The sequence below is a fragment of the Pimephales promelas genome, chromosome 1 (genome assembly GCF_988280905.1).
Source record: "Pimephales promelas chromosome 1, fPimPro1.hap1.1, whole genome shotgun sequence".
Taxonomy (NCBI): domain Eukaryota; kingdom Metazoa; phylum Chordata; class Actinopteri; order Cypriniformes; family Leuciscidae; genus Pimephales; species Pimephales promelas.
Window position 1 is genome coordinate 52,067,444 of NC_142769.1, and position 16,059 is coordinate 52,083,502.

The 16,059-nt window shown below is 38.3% G+C and overlaps 1 protein-coding gene and 1 long non-coding RNA gene across 2 annotated transcripts in view; one reads left to right on the forward strand and one right to left on the reverse strand.

Moving 5' to 3' along the window:
- Positions 1-2,399: 2,399 nt before the first annotated feature.
- Positions 2,400-16,059, forward strand: part of LOC120485496 (uncharacterized) — a 37,332-nt gene continuing 23,672 nt past the window's right edge. The window contains 3 exon segments of the mRNA XM_089131757.1: positions 2,400-2,509; positions 5,079-5,136; positions 7,927-8,113. Of these exon segments, the coding sequence (XP_088987883.1) occupies positions 5,119-5,136; positions 7,927-8,113 (205 nt within the window). The 5' untranslated portion in view covers positions 2,400-2,509; positions 5,079-5,118.
- Positions 9,772-12,349, reverse strand: LOC148998556 (uncharacterized). The gene is made up of 6 exons (XR_016168769.1): positions 12,002-12,349; positions 11,485-11,539; positions 11,331-11,382; positions 11,177-11,220; positions 10,989-11,049; positions 9,772-10,886 (listed from the first exon to the last, which is right to left on the reverse strand). It is a non-coding gene; the product is annotated as an uncharacterized LOC148998556 (long non-coding RNA).

The window sequence follows — 16,059 nt, forward strand, 5'->3', positions numbered from 1 at the left end:
CCAGGCTTCCAGGAAATGAGCCAACGGGGTCATGCGAACCACAGACGTCCCCCCGGAGGGGCAGCGGTGCGGGTCGACTGGCACGCGTGCAGGGGTTACCCCGCTCGGATGCGTCGAAGCCCGCTCCCCGACAGAAGGGACCAGGGAAAGCGGAGCGTTCCACGGGGGTCTGTTCTGCCGGGGGTCTGGCGACAGAGGGGGAAGGGATTGGTGTAGCCCGGGGACGACACACGCACCCTTCCGCGCCCTCAGAGACAGAGAGGAGTGTGTGGGCTGACGCACGGGGGCATCGAGCGCACCCACTCCAGTCTGTGAGCTCAGTGAGGATGTCAAGTCTTTCTTTAACCAGTTCAGGGTGCTGCCCACCCGTGGGTGAGCAGCGGGGAGCTGAGAACAAAAGATTCTCCCCCGGCCCTCCACCGGGGGAAGGAGGGGGCCTGCTACCGCCTCCTGAGAAAGACTCGAGATCGTCACTGAGCGGCCCGTGTCAGGATCTTCGCTTGGCCTGGCGTTTAGCGGGGCGAGCGGCCTGAGGGGGCTGAGACGCCGGCCTGCGGCCTCCTCGACGCCGGGGCCCGGGTGAAGGCTGCTGCTGGGGCCGGGCGGGAGGGAGGGGAGCCGCAGGGGGGCGTCCTCGGCGGCGAGCAGAGGGAGGCACCTGCGCCGATGACTGGGTGGAGGCAGCAGCTGGTCGTCGGGGCAGGATGTGTTTAATGGCCTCCGTCTGCTTCTGGGCGGTGGAGAACTGCTGGGCGAAGTCCTCGACCGCACCACCGAAAAGGCCAACCTGGGAGAGCGGAGCGTCGAGCAGACGAGTCCGCTCAGCGCTCCGCGTGTCCGCCAGGTTGAGCCAGAGATGGCGCTCCTGAACCACCGAAGTGGCCATCACCTGACCGACGGCGCGAGCGGCCACTTTCGTTGCCCGGAGAGCAAGGTCAGTGGCGGACCGCAGATCTTTAAATGCCGTCGAGTCAGTCCCGCCCTCGTGCATGTCTCTGAGCATCTTCGCTTGGAAGACCTGCAAAGTGCTCATGGCATGCAAAGCGGAAGCCGCCTGTCCCGCCGCTCTATAGGCTCGCGCCGCCATAGCAGACGAGAACCCACAGGCTTTGGATGGGTGCTTAGGAGGACCACGGGTGGAGGCGCTCTGTGGACACAGCTGCATCGCAACAGAGCGCTCCACCGGGGGCATCCCAGTGTACCCACGGGCGGCCCCACCGTCGAGGGGGGGAAAGGCGGGGGAGAGATCGCGCTCTCGAGTGGACAAAGGAGCCCCCCAAGAGCGCGATAACTCCGCATGCAGCTCGGGGAAAAAAGGTATTGGAGTTGGCCGTGGCCTTGCGGCGGCAGCTTTGTCCAAATACCAGTTATCCATCCGCGAGAGATCGGGGCAGGATGGAGGTTTCCATTCTAGCCCGATACTCCCAGCGGCTCGAGACAGCATGGCCGTCAGCTCGGGATCTGACACGGGCAACGCTGGCACTCCCGAAGGGGGCAACGCAGCCGCATCTTCCTCTCCCGAGGACTCAAGCCCGCCTAGTGATGCTGTGATAGACATCACATCATCATCTGGAGCGCTGCTCGAAGCAGCCGGTGCCGCCGAAGAGACAACCGACCGAGTCGCGCTAGCGCTCGCTGGCTCACGCACTGAGGCGGGAGGTGTGGCCCGAGGAATCGTCGGGGCTTTATCCCACACCGTCACCGTTAGATCGCCGGGTCCCCGAGTCGACGGGCCCCCTTCCGTGAAGGAAGCCGATCGAGTAGGGGGGACCGGGGCTCTCACTCTAGTGAGATCATTGAGCCTCGACCTCAGTGTGGAGATGGTCATGCTCCCACAGAAGGAACATGAGTCATCCACGAACGCTGCTGCTGCATGCTGAATGCCCAGGCATACAAAGCAGCGTTCGTGACCATCAGATGACGACAGAAATCTACCACATCCAGAAGGGCACGGGCGAACCATCTTTAAAAAGACGTGCCGCGTGCAGCTCTTTCACTTTCACTTTTATGAGAAAGGAGAAATTCACTCTTTCAGCGCTGAAGCTGCCAGGGAGAAGTGCAAAGTCTGGCAGACCACTGCTCAGATCGCAGGCAATGCAAAATCTCGCTGGGTACCGCCGTCACACCAACACTGAAGAGGACGCTCGTTCTCGAAGAGTCTTGAATCAGCTTTTAGGAGTGAAGAGGTTCTCTTGGCTCCGAAGCGAAAACATACTGCGGTTGCGTTCACTTCCTCCTTTTATACTCACGGAGTAGGGCGGAGTACGCTATGCAAATTTCCGCAGCCCCAAGGCATTGCATGCCATTGGCTCGTGTTTAAATACTCGAAGAGGATTGGCTTTCTATGCGAAACCCCCAATCTCCGTCACTTCTGACGTAACTCGAAGTGACTACGAAAGGGAACGCAAGAGTTTCTCCGTTTCCACTCGTGGACTTTAAGCTCGAGCTTCTGTTTCCTTGTTCTTCAGAATGCAAAATACAGAAGATCTTCAATCAGCAATGCAACCAGGTTAGTCTAATGTAATGGGTTATATTGTACAGTTTGCAGTAACTCTATTTGAGATTTAATTTGCGAGGATTAAGTAATGACGCACCGACAATTTGACCAAACCGAAACCGAAACCAAAAAATGGCTACACTTGATTAGACTTTGTTTGGAATAAAAATAAGCGTGAGCTCGTGATTATGTTGTGATTGGTGTCTATATGTTTTACTAAAAATGATCCCTTTTGTAGAGAAACGTTTTTGTAGAGAAACCTTTTTTTTTGCTTGTGCCTGTTTTGTGTTATGTTATAGCCTAGCTGTTATATGTTATAGGCCCGAGCCTACTTTCTAAAAACAGTCACAAACGATGCCATTTTTATCATTAAATTTAAACAATAAATGTTGTTTTGATGTGGTTTAATGTGGTCCGTGACAGTTCGCTGTAGATCTTCCTGTTTACATCTGAAGATCTCTGCGCCGATCAGACATTAGGCCTACTCAATTTTAGCATTTAAAGAATCATAAATGAACATGAGATTGAACATGACTAGACTCACAAAATGAGTCTAGTGCTCAATAACTTTAATTTGGTTTGACACTTGTTTGATTTCAGTGATTGCTAATATTACAATCTGTTATTGCCCCGAGATTAGGCCTATGACGCATTTTCAGAGATGTGTGTGTGTGTGTGTGTCTTTATGGCCATGTGAAACAATGGGATCATTTTTTTGTCTTTAATATTGTAACTTTTCAAGAAACTAATGAAAATATGGACAATGAATAAAATATCTTTGAAACCGGAAATAAAAATGGCAGGCTATATTCACAAGTAGCTAAGTCACACGTGTTTTGTTAGCCTGGTTATAACATACTATTCTCCGTTGTCACTTAGTTATGGTCTGGCAAAGCTTTCATTAAAAAAAAAAAAAAAAAAAAAAAAAAAAAAAATCATTTCCAGAGGGGAGTCACCATGTAAGCTCAAATGCCTCTGGAAAATTACACTATGCCTCATTGTGTAATTTATGGAAAGCACATTCACTTCTAGTTGTCTTGCTGTTAATTTCAAATGAACGTAGAGCAAGAAGCAAATCAGTGTCTGCTCATTTATTCAGGTGTTCATAACAGACGAACGTCGCTCTGCATACGTCATCTCCTTGAATGAATGAAATGTTTTTATTTCGAACATGTAGAAAAACAAACAAACAAACAAACAAAAATAATCATAATAACAATTAATAACAAAAACAATTAATAACAAAAAACAATTTTAACTTATACATGTCCGAAAAGGAGTAGGAAGAAGCATAAGCTTATTCAATCCTACCCCATCTCCACTACTTTTTAATAATTAATTAACTAATTAACCGGTTGACCAAACATCTTGATCTATTTGTCTCTACACACCAAAAAACAAAAACAACGTACATATTTACCTATGTTTATATACATCTTATATAATAAATTACATATGAATATAAATAAAAAAATTATAATAATAGAAAATGAAATTAAATGAAAAAAAATGAAAAAATATAAATAAACTATCACCTGACTAATAACCTTCTTCCTCTATATACCTTGCAAATATCATATTTTTACAGTGCTTTTCAAACTGAGTCATACTTGGGCATTGTTTAAGCACTGAACTTAATCTGTTCCACAACTTCATTCCACATATCGAAAAACAAAAACTTTTTAATGTTGTACGGACACATAATTGTTTAAAGTTGCACTCACCCCTAATAGTATATCGCCCTTATCTATTAAAAAACAGTTGTTAAATATTACCAGGGAGTAGGTTATTTTTTGCTTTATACATTATTTGTGCTGTTTGAACATAAACCAGATCAGTAAATTTCAACGTTTTGGATTTTAAAAAAATAATACATTTGTGTGATCTCTATAACCAGCACCTTGAATCATCCTTTTTTGTAACATAAATAAAGATAATAGTCTGCATCTGTAAGTATTAAACCTCTGCACAATAGTTTAGATATGATAATATCAGCGTACAGTAAGAATGTGGAGTGATTTGTAACTCAGAACATGTTTTGCTTTAATTGTTCAATATTGAAATACTTCTTGAAAGTTTATTGTATACATGTTTTATGTGAGATTTCCAACATATTTTGTCATCTATTATCACCCCAAGAAACTTATTTTCTTTAACCTGTTCTGCCCCCTATCTACATGTATCCGGATTGTATACTCTTTTTACAGTTACCAACCAATAACATGAAGTAGGTTTTATTAATGTTTAATGATAATTTATTTTTTATCAAACCTTCTTTTTAATTTATACATTGCTGAAGTAATAATCTCCACTAGTTCCTGCAAATTCCCCCCAGAACAAAAAAAAATATTTGTGTCATCCGCAAATAGTACTAGTTTTACTGTCTTTGTAACTTTACATATATAACTTATATATGACAAAAACAAATTTGGATCCAAAACTGACCTCTGGGGTACGCCACAAGTAATGATTAAGATGATTAATAAGATTATATATCCACTTGTTTCAATACAAATTGAAAAATATATATATTTCTGAGTAATGAGTGTTTATTTGTAATGTATTATTTTGTATTTTGCAGATAACTGAAGAGTTGTGAAGATCTTCAGTGATCTGGAAACATGATGGAGAAAAACGCTGTGAGTTTAAACTTATATTCATGAACCTTATATGAAGAAGTAAAACTATAAACCTACAACCATTTAATTTTAATACATTTTATATATGATGATTCGATTGATTTGTTATTGTATTTGTAATCAATTTTAAGTTCTGTAACAAGTATGCCCCATACCAAATAATGTGTTGATAATTGTTTTGCCTTTGTGCTAAATGGAAATACTATTTTAAAGGGACAATGTGTACTTTTTTAGGTATTGTATTATCTAAAATCAATATTTTTATTCTTAATTATCTCCTCAATGGTGTACAAATACCTCTGCCAATTATCTGACTTATCCTCGTAAACGAAGAATTTATTATCTTTATATACATGGGGCGGGAAGGTCCACGGAGGCTTCCATGTCCTTCCGCCATCTTGAAAAACTATAATAGCAGAGAGGGACATAAAGTACCAGGCCAATGCGTTTCCACAACGTGTTTTCTGTTTATGTCAAATTGCCATAAAGCAGTTTGTGTTTCTCGCTCGTTCTCCCTTCTCACGGGACGTCAGTCCCGATGTTGCAAGGTTGGTTTTCCGCCAGGGAACGCTGGGGGGAGCGGGGAAGGTCACCATTCTCTCCAGAACAGGTTTCTGAACCATTCAAATGATTTCTAAACACATTTATTAAGTTGAAATAGTTGCCAAGTGCTCTTTAAAAGGCTGTACTGTTATTTTTAATGCCGGACCATATGCCAAAACACAAGGGAAGAAAGCCCCGTCGCTAAAAAAGTCCAAAATAGAAAGTAAAAAGGAAGTTCACCCGAAGGAACACTCGACAAAGTGCTTTTAAATTCTTGGCCGAAACCGAAAACCGAAACACCGAAAGAAATTATGCCAATTATTAGTATCATTGCATTTATGGCTATGACTGTGTACAAACTTTACTAAAATCAAGGCATTGCAATTGCATAAATTAATATGACATTTTCAAAGAATAAATCAATTACAAATTATGCAAATATTTATTTAACACAATGCACAGTATAAAATAAAATTCAAACTAAAATGTTTAATTTGACCCCACTCATGTGTACACTAAATAATAATCTACTGGCCTGCAGAAAGGTTTTAAAATGAAATGTTCTCTCAAAAACAAAGCCGAGCAAACTTCTCATCACACTAGCACCCATTTTGCATGTCTAAATTAGTTACATTTTAAAAATGTAGCATACAATAGCATAAAAAGCCTTTTTAAATGAACAATGGTCTATGTTTAATACAAATGTACATGAAACTTAATGAAACATGTTTAGTGAATGTAGAAAATATTTAAGAGAGCATTAATTTAGTTCTATACATACATGTTCCCATATACATTCTTTTTTTGTAATGTCACAAGTAATAATCTCAGGGTTTACTGGGTTTTATATGATTATTTTTGTATTGGTGGTGGAATACTAAAAAATAAGCATTGTCATGTATTTATCTGTCTTCTTCTCACCGATTCCTGATGGTTAGAGGACAGTTACTTGAGTCGTCCCAAGGAATAGTACAACGGAGAGCACGTCAAGTATAAACGCCTCGACCGTTTGGAGCGGTGCACGCGCTGTCTGTGGAGACTCGCGCTGCCTTGTTTACTTTCACCTGCCTCTACAGCGTGAGTCTTATTTATAATTTTTAATTGTTTCATCCACCTATATCTGCTCTAAACAATGCGTGCCGCCATGACGACGACTCCGGTTGCGAGCGGGTCAAGAGCGGTGCGCGCGCTGTCTGTGGAGACTCGCGCTGCCTTGTTTATACTTTCGCCCGCCTCCGCAGCGCGAGTCTCCACAGACAGCGCGCGCACCGCTCTTGACCCGCTCGCAACCGGAGTCGTCGTCATGGCGGCGCGCATTGTTTAGAGCAGATATAGGTGGATAAACAAGGTTTCCGTCTCATCGCGGGTTCAGATACACTGAAATACGTCCACACCACAGACATGTTGCTTCAGACAAGCACGTGCAGGTCGCGGTTTCTGTTTGCGTCATCACAACATTTCGGCCGTATTGTTTCGGTGATAAAAGTCTTTCGGCCGAAAACCGAAAATGCACTTTTGGGCCATTTTCGGCCGAAAATTTTCGGCGGCCGAATATTCGGTGCATCCGTAATTTTCACCGCTAGATGGGAGAAATTCCTACACAATGTCCCTTTAAATACTATATATAAATTTAAAAAAGTCTAGAGATGAGAATATAACTAGTACATGTTAAAATAAAACACATCTTAGTTTACAAAAAAATTAAAAGGATTACAACAGCCAAACAGAGTTATATTAAAAAATGCTCTGAACACATCCATCATTATAAAAGTAATCCATACGGCTTATGTAATGCTACGTGACATTGTTTATAAGCAGTTTTATTTCTGCGGAGGAAACACTGATTGAGCGATTACACCAGATACTGTCATTAAGTTCTTCTAAATCTTTCAACATGTTTATTCTGTAAATGATCGTGAAGAAGAGATGATAACGTTCTCTCACGCTTGATTCGCTGATCTCAGTGTTTAATCCCTTTATAAAAAGTGTTAATTTATGATAGTGTTACATTTTAAAATGTATTTAAATGTTTTAATTATTATTGTTAAAAAAAATATCGATTTAGATAGGATATTGAATGTTTTTGTCGCGAAAAGGTCCAAACAAAAACCACAGCAGAACCACAGCACATCTCACCGTAACACAAAACCGCATTACTGAATGATTCAGCACTTTGAACGAATCCGTCAAAGATTCAATGATTGTCTTAATACTTTATTAAGAGGACATTTATTTTTTCCCCTAAAGATGCATAAACATGACCAACTCTCTAATGCCAGTGGTGACAGTGGTGTCAGTGATTCCTCAAATCACAGCATTGACAATCCTCCTGTATTCAGAAAGATGCATAAACATGACCAACTCTCTAATGCCAGTGGTGACAGTGGTTTCAGTGATTCCTCAAATAGGAGCATCGAACAACCTCCATTATTCGGTAAGTACATTTCATCATCATGAATTTAAACGACATTATTTTTGTGTTAGCAGCTTTAAACATCATATCACCCTCAGAATATATATATATATATATATATATATATATATATATATATATATATATTCTTTTTTTTCTTTTTTTTATTGTGTAAAAATGTGTTTGTACTGAATTTTGAGTCCTGTGTAAGTGTGTATAAATATCAATTGATACATAAAATTCAAGTGCTAAAATTCTTTGACAATTCTCTCTTCTGAGCTTTTTTTTTTTTTCTTCAAGATGATTTATGATTTGTTGGAATCCGAAAAAAAAGACAGTGTTACACATAGTTCATAGGGTCAGCAAAGTATATTTTGAGAAAAAAACAACAACAACATTACCTTAACATCCCTGGTTATTACAGTATGTCTGGGTATTGTTAAGATTTTTTCGATATCGATACCTTGACTGATACCGCTTCCAGAACAATACTTCTTTTCTTCACCAATTTTCTGAAATCTAATACCAAAAAAAATGAAATTACATTACATATTACCTTACCTTATTAAATATTTTGTTAGTTTGTCAGCCCAATAGTGACCCACAAAACTCAATTGTACAGTAAACTACTGGCTACAATGTTGCCAGTGTATAAACTTACTGTTTATTACTGTTTAAATACATTTTGTGGATGTGCCTTTTTATCCTTCACCTATATTGTGGTCAAGGATCAAAAAATAATAAGCATGAATCAAACATTTAAAAACACATGTAAAAATATATTGCACAAACTTAAAAACCTAATGCAAAATGACCAGAATAGCAATCTAGGTGTTAAATGTTGTCTTTCGTAGCTATTTACTGTATCGAAGCTTTAAATTGTAGCAAACTAGATAGCTTTTTCCCTTTGCAATCTGCTGTAAAGTTTGCGATATTCCTTTAATAATTCACTGAAATGCACGAAGAATCTCTGTTTTCTCCCTTAAATTCTCACGTCTCTTTCCAGGTTTGTTTTTTCAAGTACGTGATTGAGTCACTGTTTCTTCAAGAAGTGCTGAAATGTCAAATACTCATTAATTTTGTGCTAATCGTATGTGTATGTTGGTTTCGATTTTTTTCATGTTTGTTGTAGGTAGGAGAGCGCGGGGCACAACCTAACGCGGGGTTAAATGTAACACGGACGTTTTACATAGTTCGTCACAATCAACACTGCATGAAAAGTGGGATTTTCGTCCCCGTAAACTGCCGGAAATCTCCCTAATTTTCGGCAGTTAACGACAATTTACAGACTGTGAACGTCGCGTTCCACTGTGCCACATATTGACGGAAACGAACCATGACGTATGCATGCAGCGCTCGCGGAGGTGCGAATGGCCCTAATTAGCATATGAATAGCAGCACTGCGCGCGCCTTGCCAGAGAATGGCTTGAATTTCCTCACTCAGTATTGGTTGAAATTCACTACATTTAAACAAGAAAATCACTCGTGATTGGTTGGCAGATCTGTTACTATTGGTCAGCCGACATAAAATTATAATAATAATAATCATATATATATATATTCATATTCATATGATATGCTATTATGTTGTTTATTCATGTCATTGTTATCCTATGGACTAAATTATTATTACCATCAAGGACATGAATTTATTGAGGAAAGGAACATTTGCCACATACTGTTTATTCAAAGAAATAGCTTTATTAGAACAAACACAAAACTATGTACACAGCATAGGAGAACATCTTTCAAAGCACAGAAAACATGTCCTCCACCCTCTGGAAACATGGGACAACATACATACATACAGCACTACAGTTATACAAATAAATCAATAATATATTGCATCTCTATTCAAAAATAAATTGCCCTGAATGGCATCAGAATTGGGCACCACATATATCAAACACAATGTACAGTGGAGCCAGAATTATGAACGAATAATAAGGATGTAATTTAAAGGTATGGTTCACTTTGAAATAAATTTTTGATATGTTTTATCTTATCTCAAGGGCATCCAAGATGCAGGTGGTTTTGTTTCCACAGTATTTTCAATTTTGATATTTTTAGGTCAAACTGTTGTTGTCTGTCAGTCATATAATGCAGGTCTATGGTCACCACCTCAAAGAGCATGCACAAAGAAGACCAAATTAAACATGATTTAATGACTCATAAATTAAGTACACAATGATTGACTAAGACACGAAATGAGCGTTTTGGGAAAGAAAACAAACAGTATTTATATTGTATAAATGTGTGTGTGTGTGTGTGTGTGTGTATATATATATATATTTAGATATACACAAAATGCAATACATCTTAATATGTTTAGATCTTCACAGTAAAACTTCCGAAATCTGTGTAAACAATGAGTGACGTACCAGTGCAAGATCGCTTCTGGCGGTTTCCACCGCATGCGCAGATCATATATATATATACACACACACACACTGTTCATTTTCTCACACAAACCGCTCGTCTCGTATCTTAAGCCATCAAGGTGTACTTACAGTTATGATTCATTAAATCATGTTTAATTTGTACTTCTCTGTGCATGCTCTTTTAAGAGATCCCCATAGACTTCCATTATATGACTGACTGATGCCCTTGACGTTAGCCAAAACATTTCAAAAAATAATTTCAAAGTGAACTATCCCTTTAAAACTCTTAATTCAAGTCCTGTAGGCTTGGCTCATCAGGGCGAAGTGAATTTAAGTCTTTGCGACGCGTGCTTGAGGTTCACCTCGATGTACATACACCTCAGTGGCTGTGGAACCGAATTTCATGACCCCTTCTGCAAAGTTGAAAAAGACAAATGATTTAGATGTATGCAAAGGCAATCTGCCCCAAGTCCCCACATTTGTAAGCAAAAATATGTTTCTTCTGCATCCACTACCTGGTTTCCTTCAGGCGATGGCGGATGTCGACCAGTAGTTTCAGGACCTTTTTCTGGAACACTGAAATAAACGAACACATTTGGTGATGTTTACAATGCTCTAATTAGAATAACAAAGTTTGCTAGCTCACAAGAGAGAAGGTGTCTATTAAAAGCGTCTTCTCCACTGCCAATAGATCAACACTTACCACCAGGTTTCAGTCACTGCATCTCCCAGTCTCAGTCACTGCATCTATACCACAAAAAAATGTGTTTTAAAAGTTATTATCAAATGATGAAACTGAACAGATTTATAAGATATTTAAAAACTTGGTCAAACATTTATAACTGAATATAACATGCCATGTTCCAGTTCTCTTTGGCGTTTTCACCACTGTCTCACGCTCAAAGTCATCTATAAACACAGACGTTAATCCAAATTAGTTTAGTTTTACTTTTTATTTGACTGGGGTCTGTTCAAAAGAAAAGAGGATGAGATCACAACACGTAACGTTACCTTATTTAGGTGTTTTTTCTCCCATCAGCGAAGGACACCTCACTCCTAACAGCCCCTGAGAGACAAAACAAATCACAAACATCTGAAGATTTCACTCATCACACAAAGTGATGCAATTTTACAAACAAGGATAGCCTACACTAGAGCATACAAGCACATTACGCGCTTTGTTTTAGGACCCTGGCACTTATTATTTTTTCATAATTTCTGACGATATTCAGAGTAAATGAGTTAGTTTGATTACTATCAAAGAATGGTAGCTAACTTGCAGCCAGATAACAACGTGCAACCCAACGTACAGTTTAGTGTCCCAAATTTGTTCAAATGGAAATGAAACAAAAAAAGAATTAAGAGCAGCAAGCTAACGCAAAACAAAAAACTGTTCCGTTAGGTTAACACCCTTGGACATTCGCGGCAGTAATCACAGCCGATTTGTGAAGTTTAAGACAAAAACGCTAAACTACCAAAAACTATAAGTAGACATGGACATAGAATTCACTAAGCTGGACGAACTTACCTTCAATTTAGAGGAAAAGATGGGTTCCCCAGCGATCATGACGGCGAAGCAGGCTGAATATCTGTGTAGTTACTTTCTGCTTAAAAAAACACGCCACATGCCTGGCACGTTGCCTCAGCCAATCAGAGTGGCTGACGTTACAGGTTGGATTATGACGATATGCTGCCTCAGCCAATCAGAGTTACGTTCACTGGTTTTTGACTCAGGTTGAAAGGCTGTCGTCGGCTGTCCTTTGACTTTTCTGCTGCTGTTAGTTCATTTTAAATTAGGAATAAGGTGGATATACCTAAATAGGCTACCATGAAATGTAAAAATACATATATGCATAAATAAATAACTTTATTAGGTTACTTAAATTAAATAAACCAGTCAAAAAAATTGTAAAAAACAAAAACAAAAAACATCTGTTTATAACTGTGAATTAACATCAAAGATGTTATCATATATTTTGAAAACTGCTTCCGTAAATGTTATGATGAATCTTATAATTTTATTAGGAAAATTTCCTATTTATAAGAGTAAAATGAATAATTCTAAACCTTGTTTGAAGTTTTTTTTTTTTTTTGGTCTAATTTTTAGTTTTCAGTATATTCTGTCTCTCAAATGTATCGATAAAAATGTAGTGATACAATTGTATTTGCTAAAGAATATTGAAGCTAATTGAAGCTAATTTTCTTTCTTTAAAAAGTACAAATTACTGGTTTCTAACTTTCTCTTAAATCATAATATTATACACAATAGAGATAGTCCCTTTCCTGTTTTTATTTCATTTGTTCAATTCTGTCCTATTTTTATTTGTTTCTTATTTATTGTGAAATTATTATTTGTTGATTGTTATCTTTTTGGATGTCATGTTATTGTTGTAATTGTTGTGCATTATGTGCAATGTTAAAAAAAACAAAAAAAACACAGCAATTAGGTTATACTGAGCCTGATCTTGTCTTAGAATGAAGTTATACCTTTCAGAAAAATGTTACCTGGGGTGAAACTCCCCTACCCTTATTTGCATGTGTATAGCTCACAGCATTTTCATTTACATGTCAAAGCCTCCTCTAGATTTAGGAGAAGGGGGGACAATGGGGGGACAACTGCCAAGCAAGGCCCACGTCAATTTCCGGCAATTCACAGCAGTTTTGAGTGTTACCTGTAAATTGCCGTGTGCAGTCGTAAACCTGAACTTCCACGACAATCTACAGTGCCGCTTACTGACGAAAATCCCACTTTTCATGCAGTGCAAGCAGGCTGTCTTTCTACTCTTTTTCTCTCGCTGCCAGAAGACGCGAATTTGCGGAAAGTTTTGATTATATTTCGTGAAGATATTGGACAAAGAGTGTTTTGACACCATGAAAGTAATTTTTTCATCATAGTTTTTTTTTTTTTTCAGGGTTCTGAGTTGGGTGTATACGTTTCCAAATCTAACTTTATATTGCCTTAAACACTGTCTTGTTTGCTCAAGCATATCACCGTTTTGAAACATGTCAGCAATTCCTAGCGACTGTTAGCTAGGTTTAAAATACGTAATACACAGCGGGGTTAGTGGTAACACAGTGTTACAAACAAGCCGCCAAGTGTACACAGCAAAATCCCCAGTGTTAAATTAACACTCTGAGTGTGGACTCATATAAACACTGAAGCAGTGTTAAAGTAACACTAAAGCAGTGTTAAAGTTAATGAGATAATTAAGTGAATAACTGAGTGATGATTGAGCATTATTGAAGACACCTGATGATCACAAGCAGAATCACTGAAGGAGAAAATCGGAATTTTAAGTCACCATTATGGAGATCAGTGTTTGGTTTAGTTGGGCTCTTGGCCCATAAATCATTAACTTTAGACTTTGTTTGGCTGCTGTATGTGACTTATAACAGCCAGATGAACAAAAGGTGGTCAGATAGTGTTGGTTGTGTTTAAGCAATCATTATTTACCAATCATTTGCCCAAATTAGATTTATTATTCCATCAATTAAAGTGGTGCTATTCTTGCACAGCATAGTATTGTAAACTTTTACAATGTAAGCCAAAGAATTTCTTTTCACATATCAAATACTAAATACTACAGTTATTAGACATAAATACATCAAGAATCAGCCTGTGAGTCTCAACAATGGTAACAGTTATAAACCATGTTGCAGTGCATTCTGGGTGCCACCAATCAAAACTCATTCATGGCTCCAATCATGCATTGCTGCATGAATAAATAATGAGCTCACGTTCAAAAGTGATCTGTTTGTCACCATTGCTGTGATTCACACGCTAATTCTTGATGTCTGTGTGTACCAACATAAATATACATAATTTTTTTTTTAATTTATCATTTTGTTTCGTTGAAAAGGTTAAAAATATGATGTCTTACAAGGACAGTGCTATTAAAATTTGCAAAATAAACCTAAATCCTAAACCTAAAAATTAACCTATATGATTTCAGTAATTCAGGTTAAATGATTATAAAATAATGATTATGTTAAAACACAACCATCATCATCATCAAATCACACTTTTCTTTGTTCATCTGTCTGTTACTACTTAAGTACAACAGTCAAACAAAATCTAAAGTTAATTAGCTAAGGTTCAAGAGCCCAACTAAATCAAACACTGATCTCCATAATGGTGACTTAAAATTACAGTTTCCTCTTTCAGTGATTCTGCTTGTTAACATTAGGTGTCTTCAATAATGCTCAATCATCACTCAATTATTCACTTAATTATCTCATTAACTTTAACACTGCTTCAGTGTTACTTTAACACTGTTTCAGTGTTTATATGAGTCCACACTCAGAGTGTTATTTTAACACTGGGGGTTTTGCTGTGTACAATGATAATCAAATGAAAAAGGAGCCACACAACTTTTCAGGTTTGAGTATACATTTAACTTTGTTAGACTTTCACAAACAATGTTGGAATTTAAAATGTTTAAAATTCAGTGTACTATGAATGATAACTCGTTTATTTATTAAAAATAAACTGTTTTTTAATGCAATAAACACTTTAAATTTTTATTCTAAGCTCATTTGTATTATTATTACTGTTATTATTAATAATAATAATTGTACATGCAGCTGCCACACACAAATCTAATTTAATTGCAATTACAATATTTTATAATTTTATTTATTATTATTTATTGCAAAACTGTGTTTTCTATGTCTCTATCCATGATATTGATCCACAATAGAAGGATGATTGGATGAGGGATGGATGAATGGATATCTGTCTATACAGATGCACAAACAATATCAAACTATACAAAACAAAGTAGTCCTGAATTATGTGTGTTACACACAAGTGTTACAACTAACCCCTCTGTCTGTTACAATTAACCCCGCATATGGGGTAAGCTGTAGCATTTGCACTTCTGTCACTTTCAGTCCAACTGTACGAAAATGGTAGATCCTAGAAAGTGTTCATTTGTAGCAGAGATGTTTGTGTAAAAAAAAAAAAAAATTATCTAACCGAATTATTTTTTAATTAATTGAGCCAAAACCAAAATGAGTTAGGTTGTGCCCCGCTCTCCCCTATATCTGGAAATAGTAGTATTTCATCCTTACTATTGACATTAGCCTCTTATGTTTTAAATTGCAGCAATTGCTGCTCTTTTAGAAAACGACTTAAAAATGCGATTGGTTTATTTTTGGTTTATTTAAGTTATTTCTATTAGTATTAACCTCCATCTCAAGGTTTTTAACATCATGAATTGTTGAATTGTTGAAAAGTCATCAGCTGTTAAAGTTCGACTGAGCACTGAGAAAGACACAACTGAGCTCACTTTTACAATCTCTTTGTCACATGTCTGTCCTGTCTTGTGTTGCACATGGGTGTTATTTTGTGCTCTTCCCGTTGTCCTATCTCTTCCCCTCGTTACCTGATTAATGTTTGAGTTATCCCACCTGGCCCCTCTTGATTAGTCCCCTTCTTAAGTCTCCTCTTGTTTTCTGTCTTTGTCGGATCGTTGTCTAATGTTCCTCTGTTTTATTTTTATTCATTGTGTTTTCCCCCCTCGTGGGTTTTGCTTTGTGTTTGTTTATTTTATTATTAAAGTATCATGTTCTCCTGCACTTGAG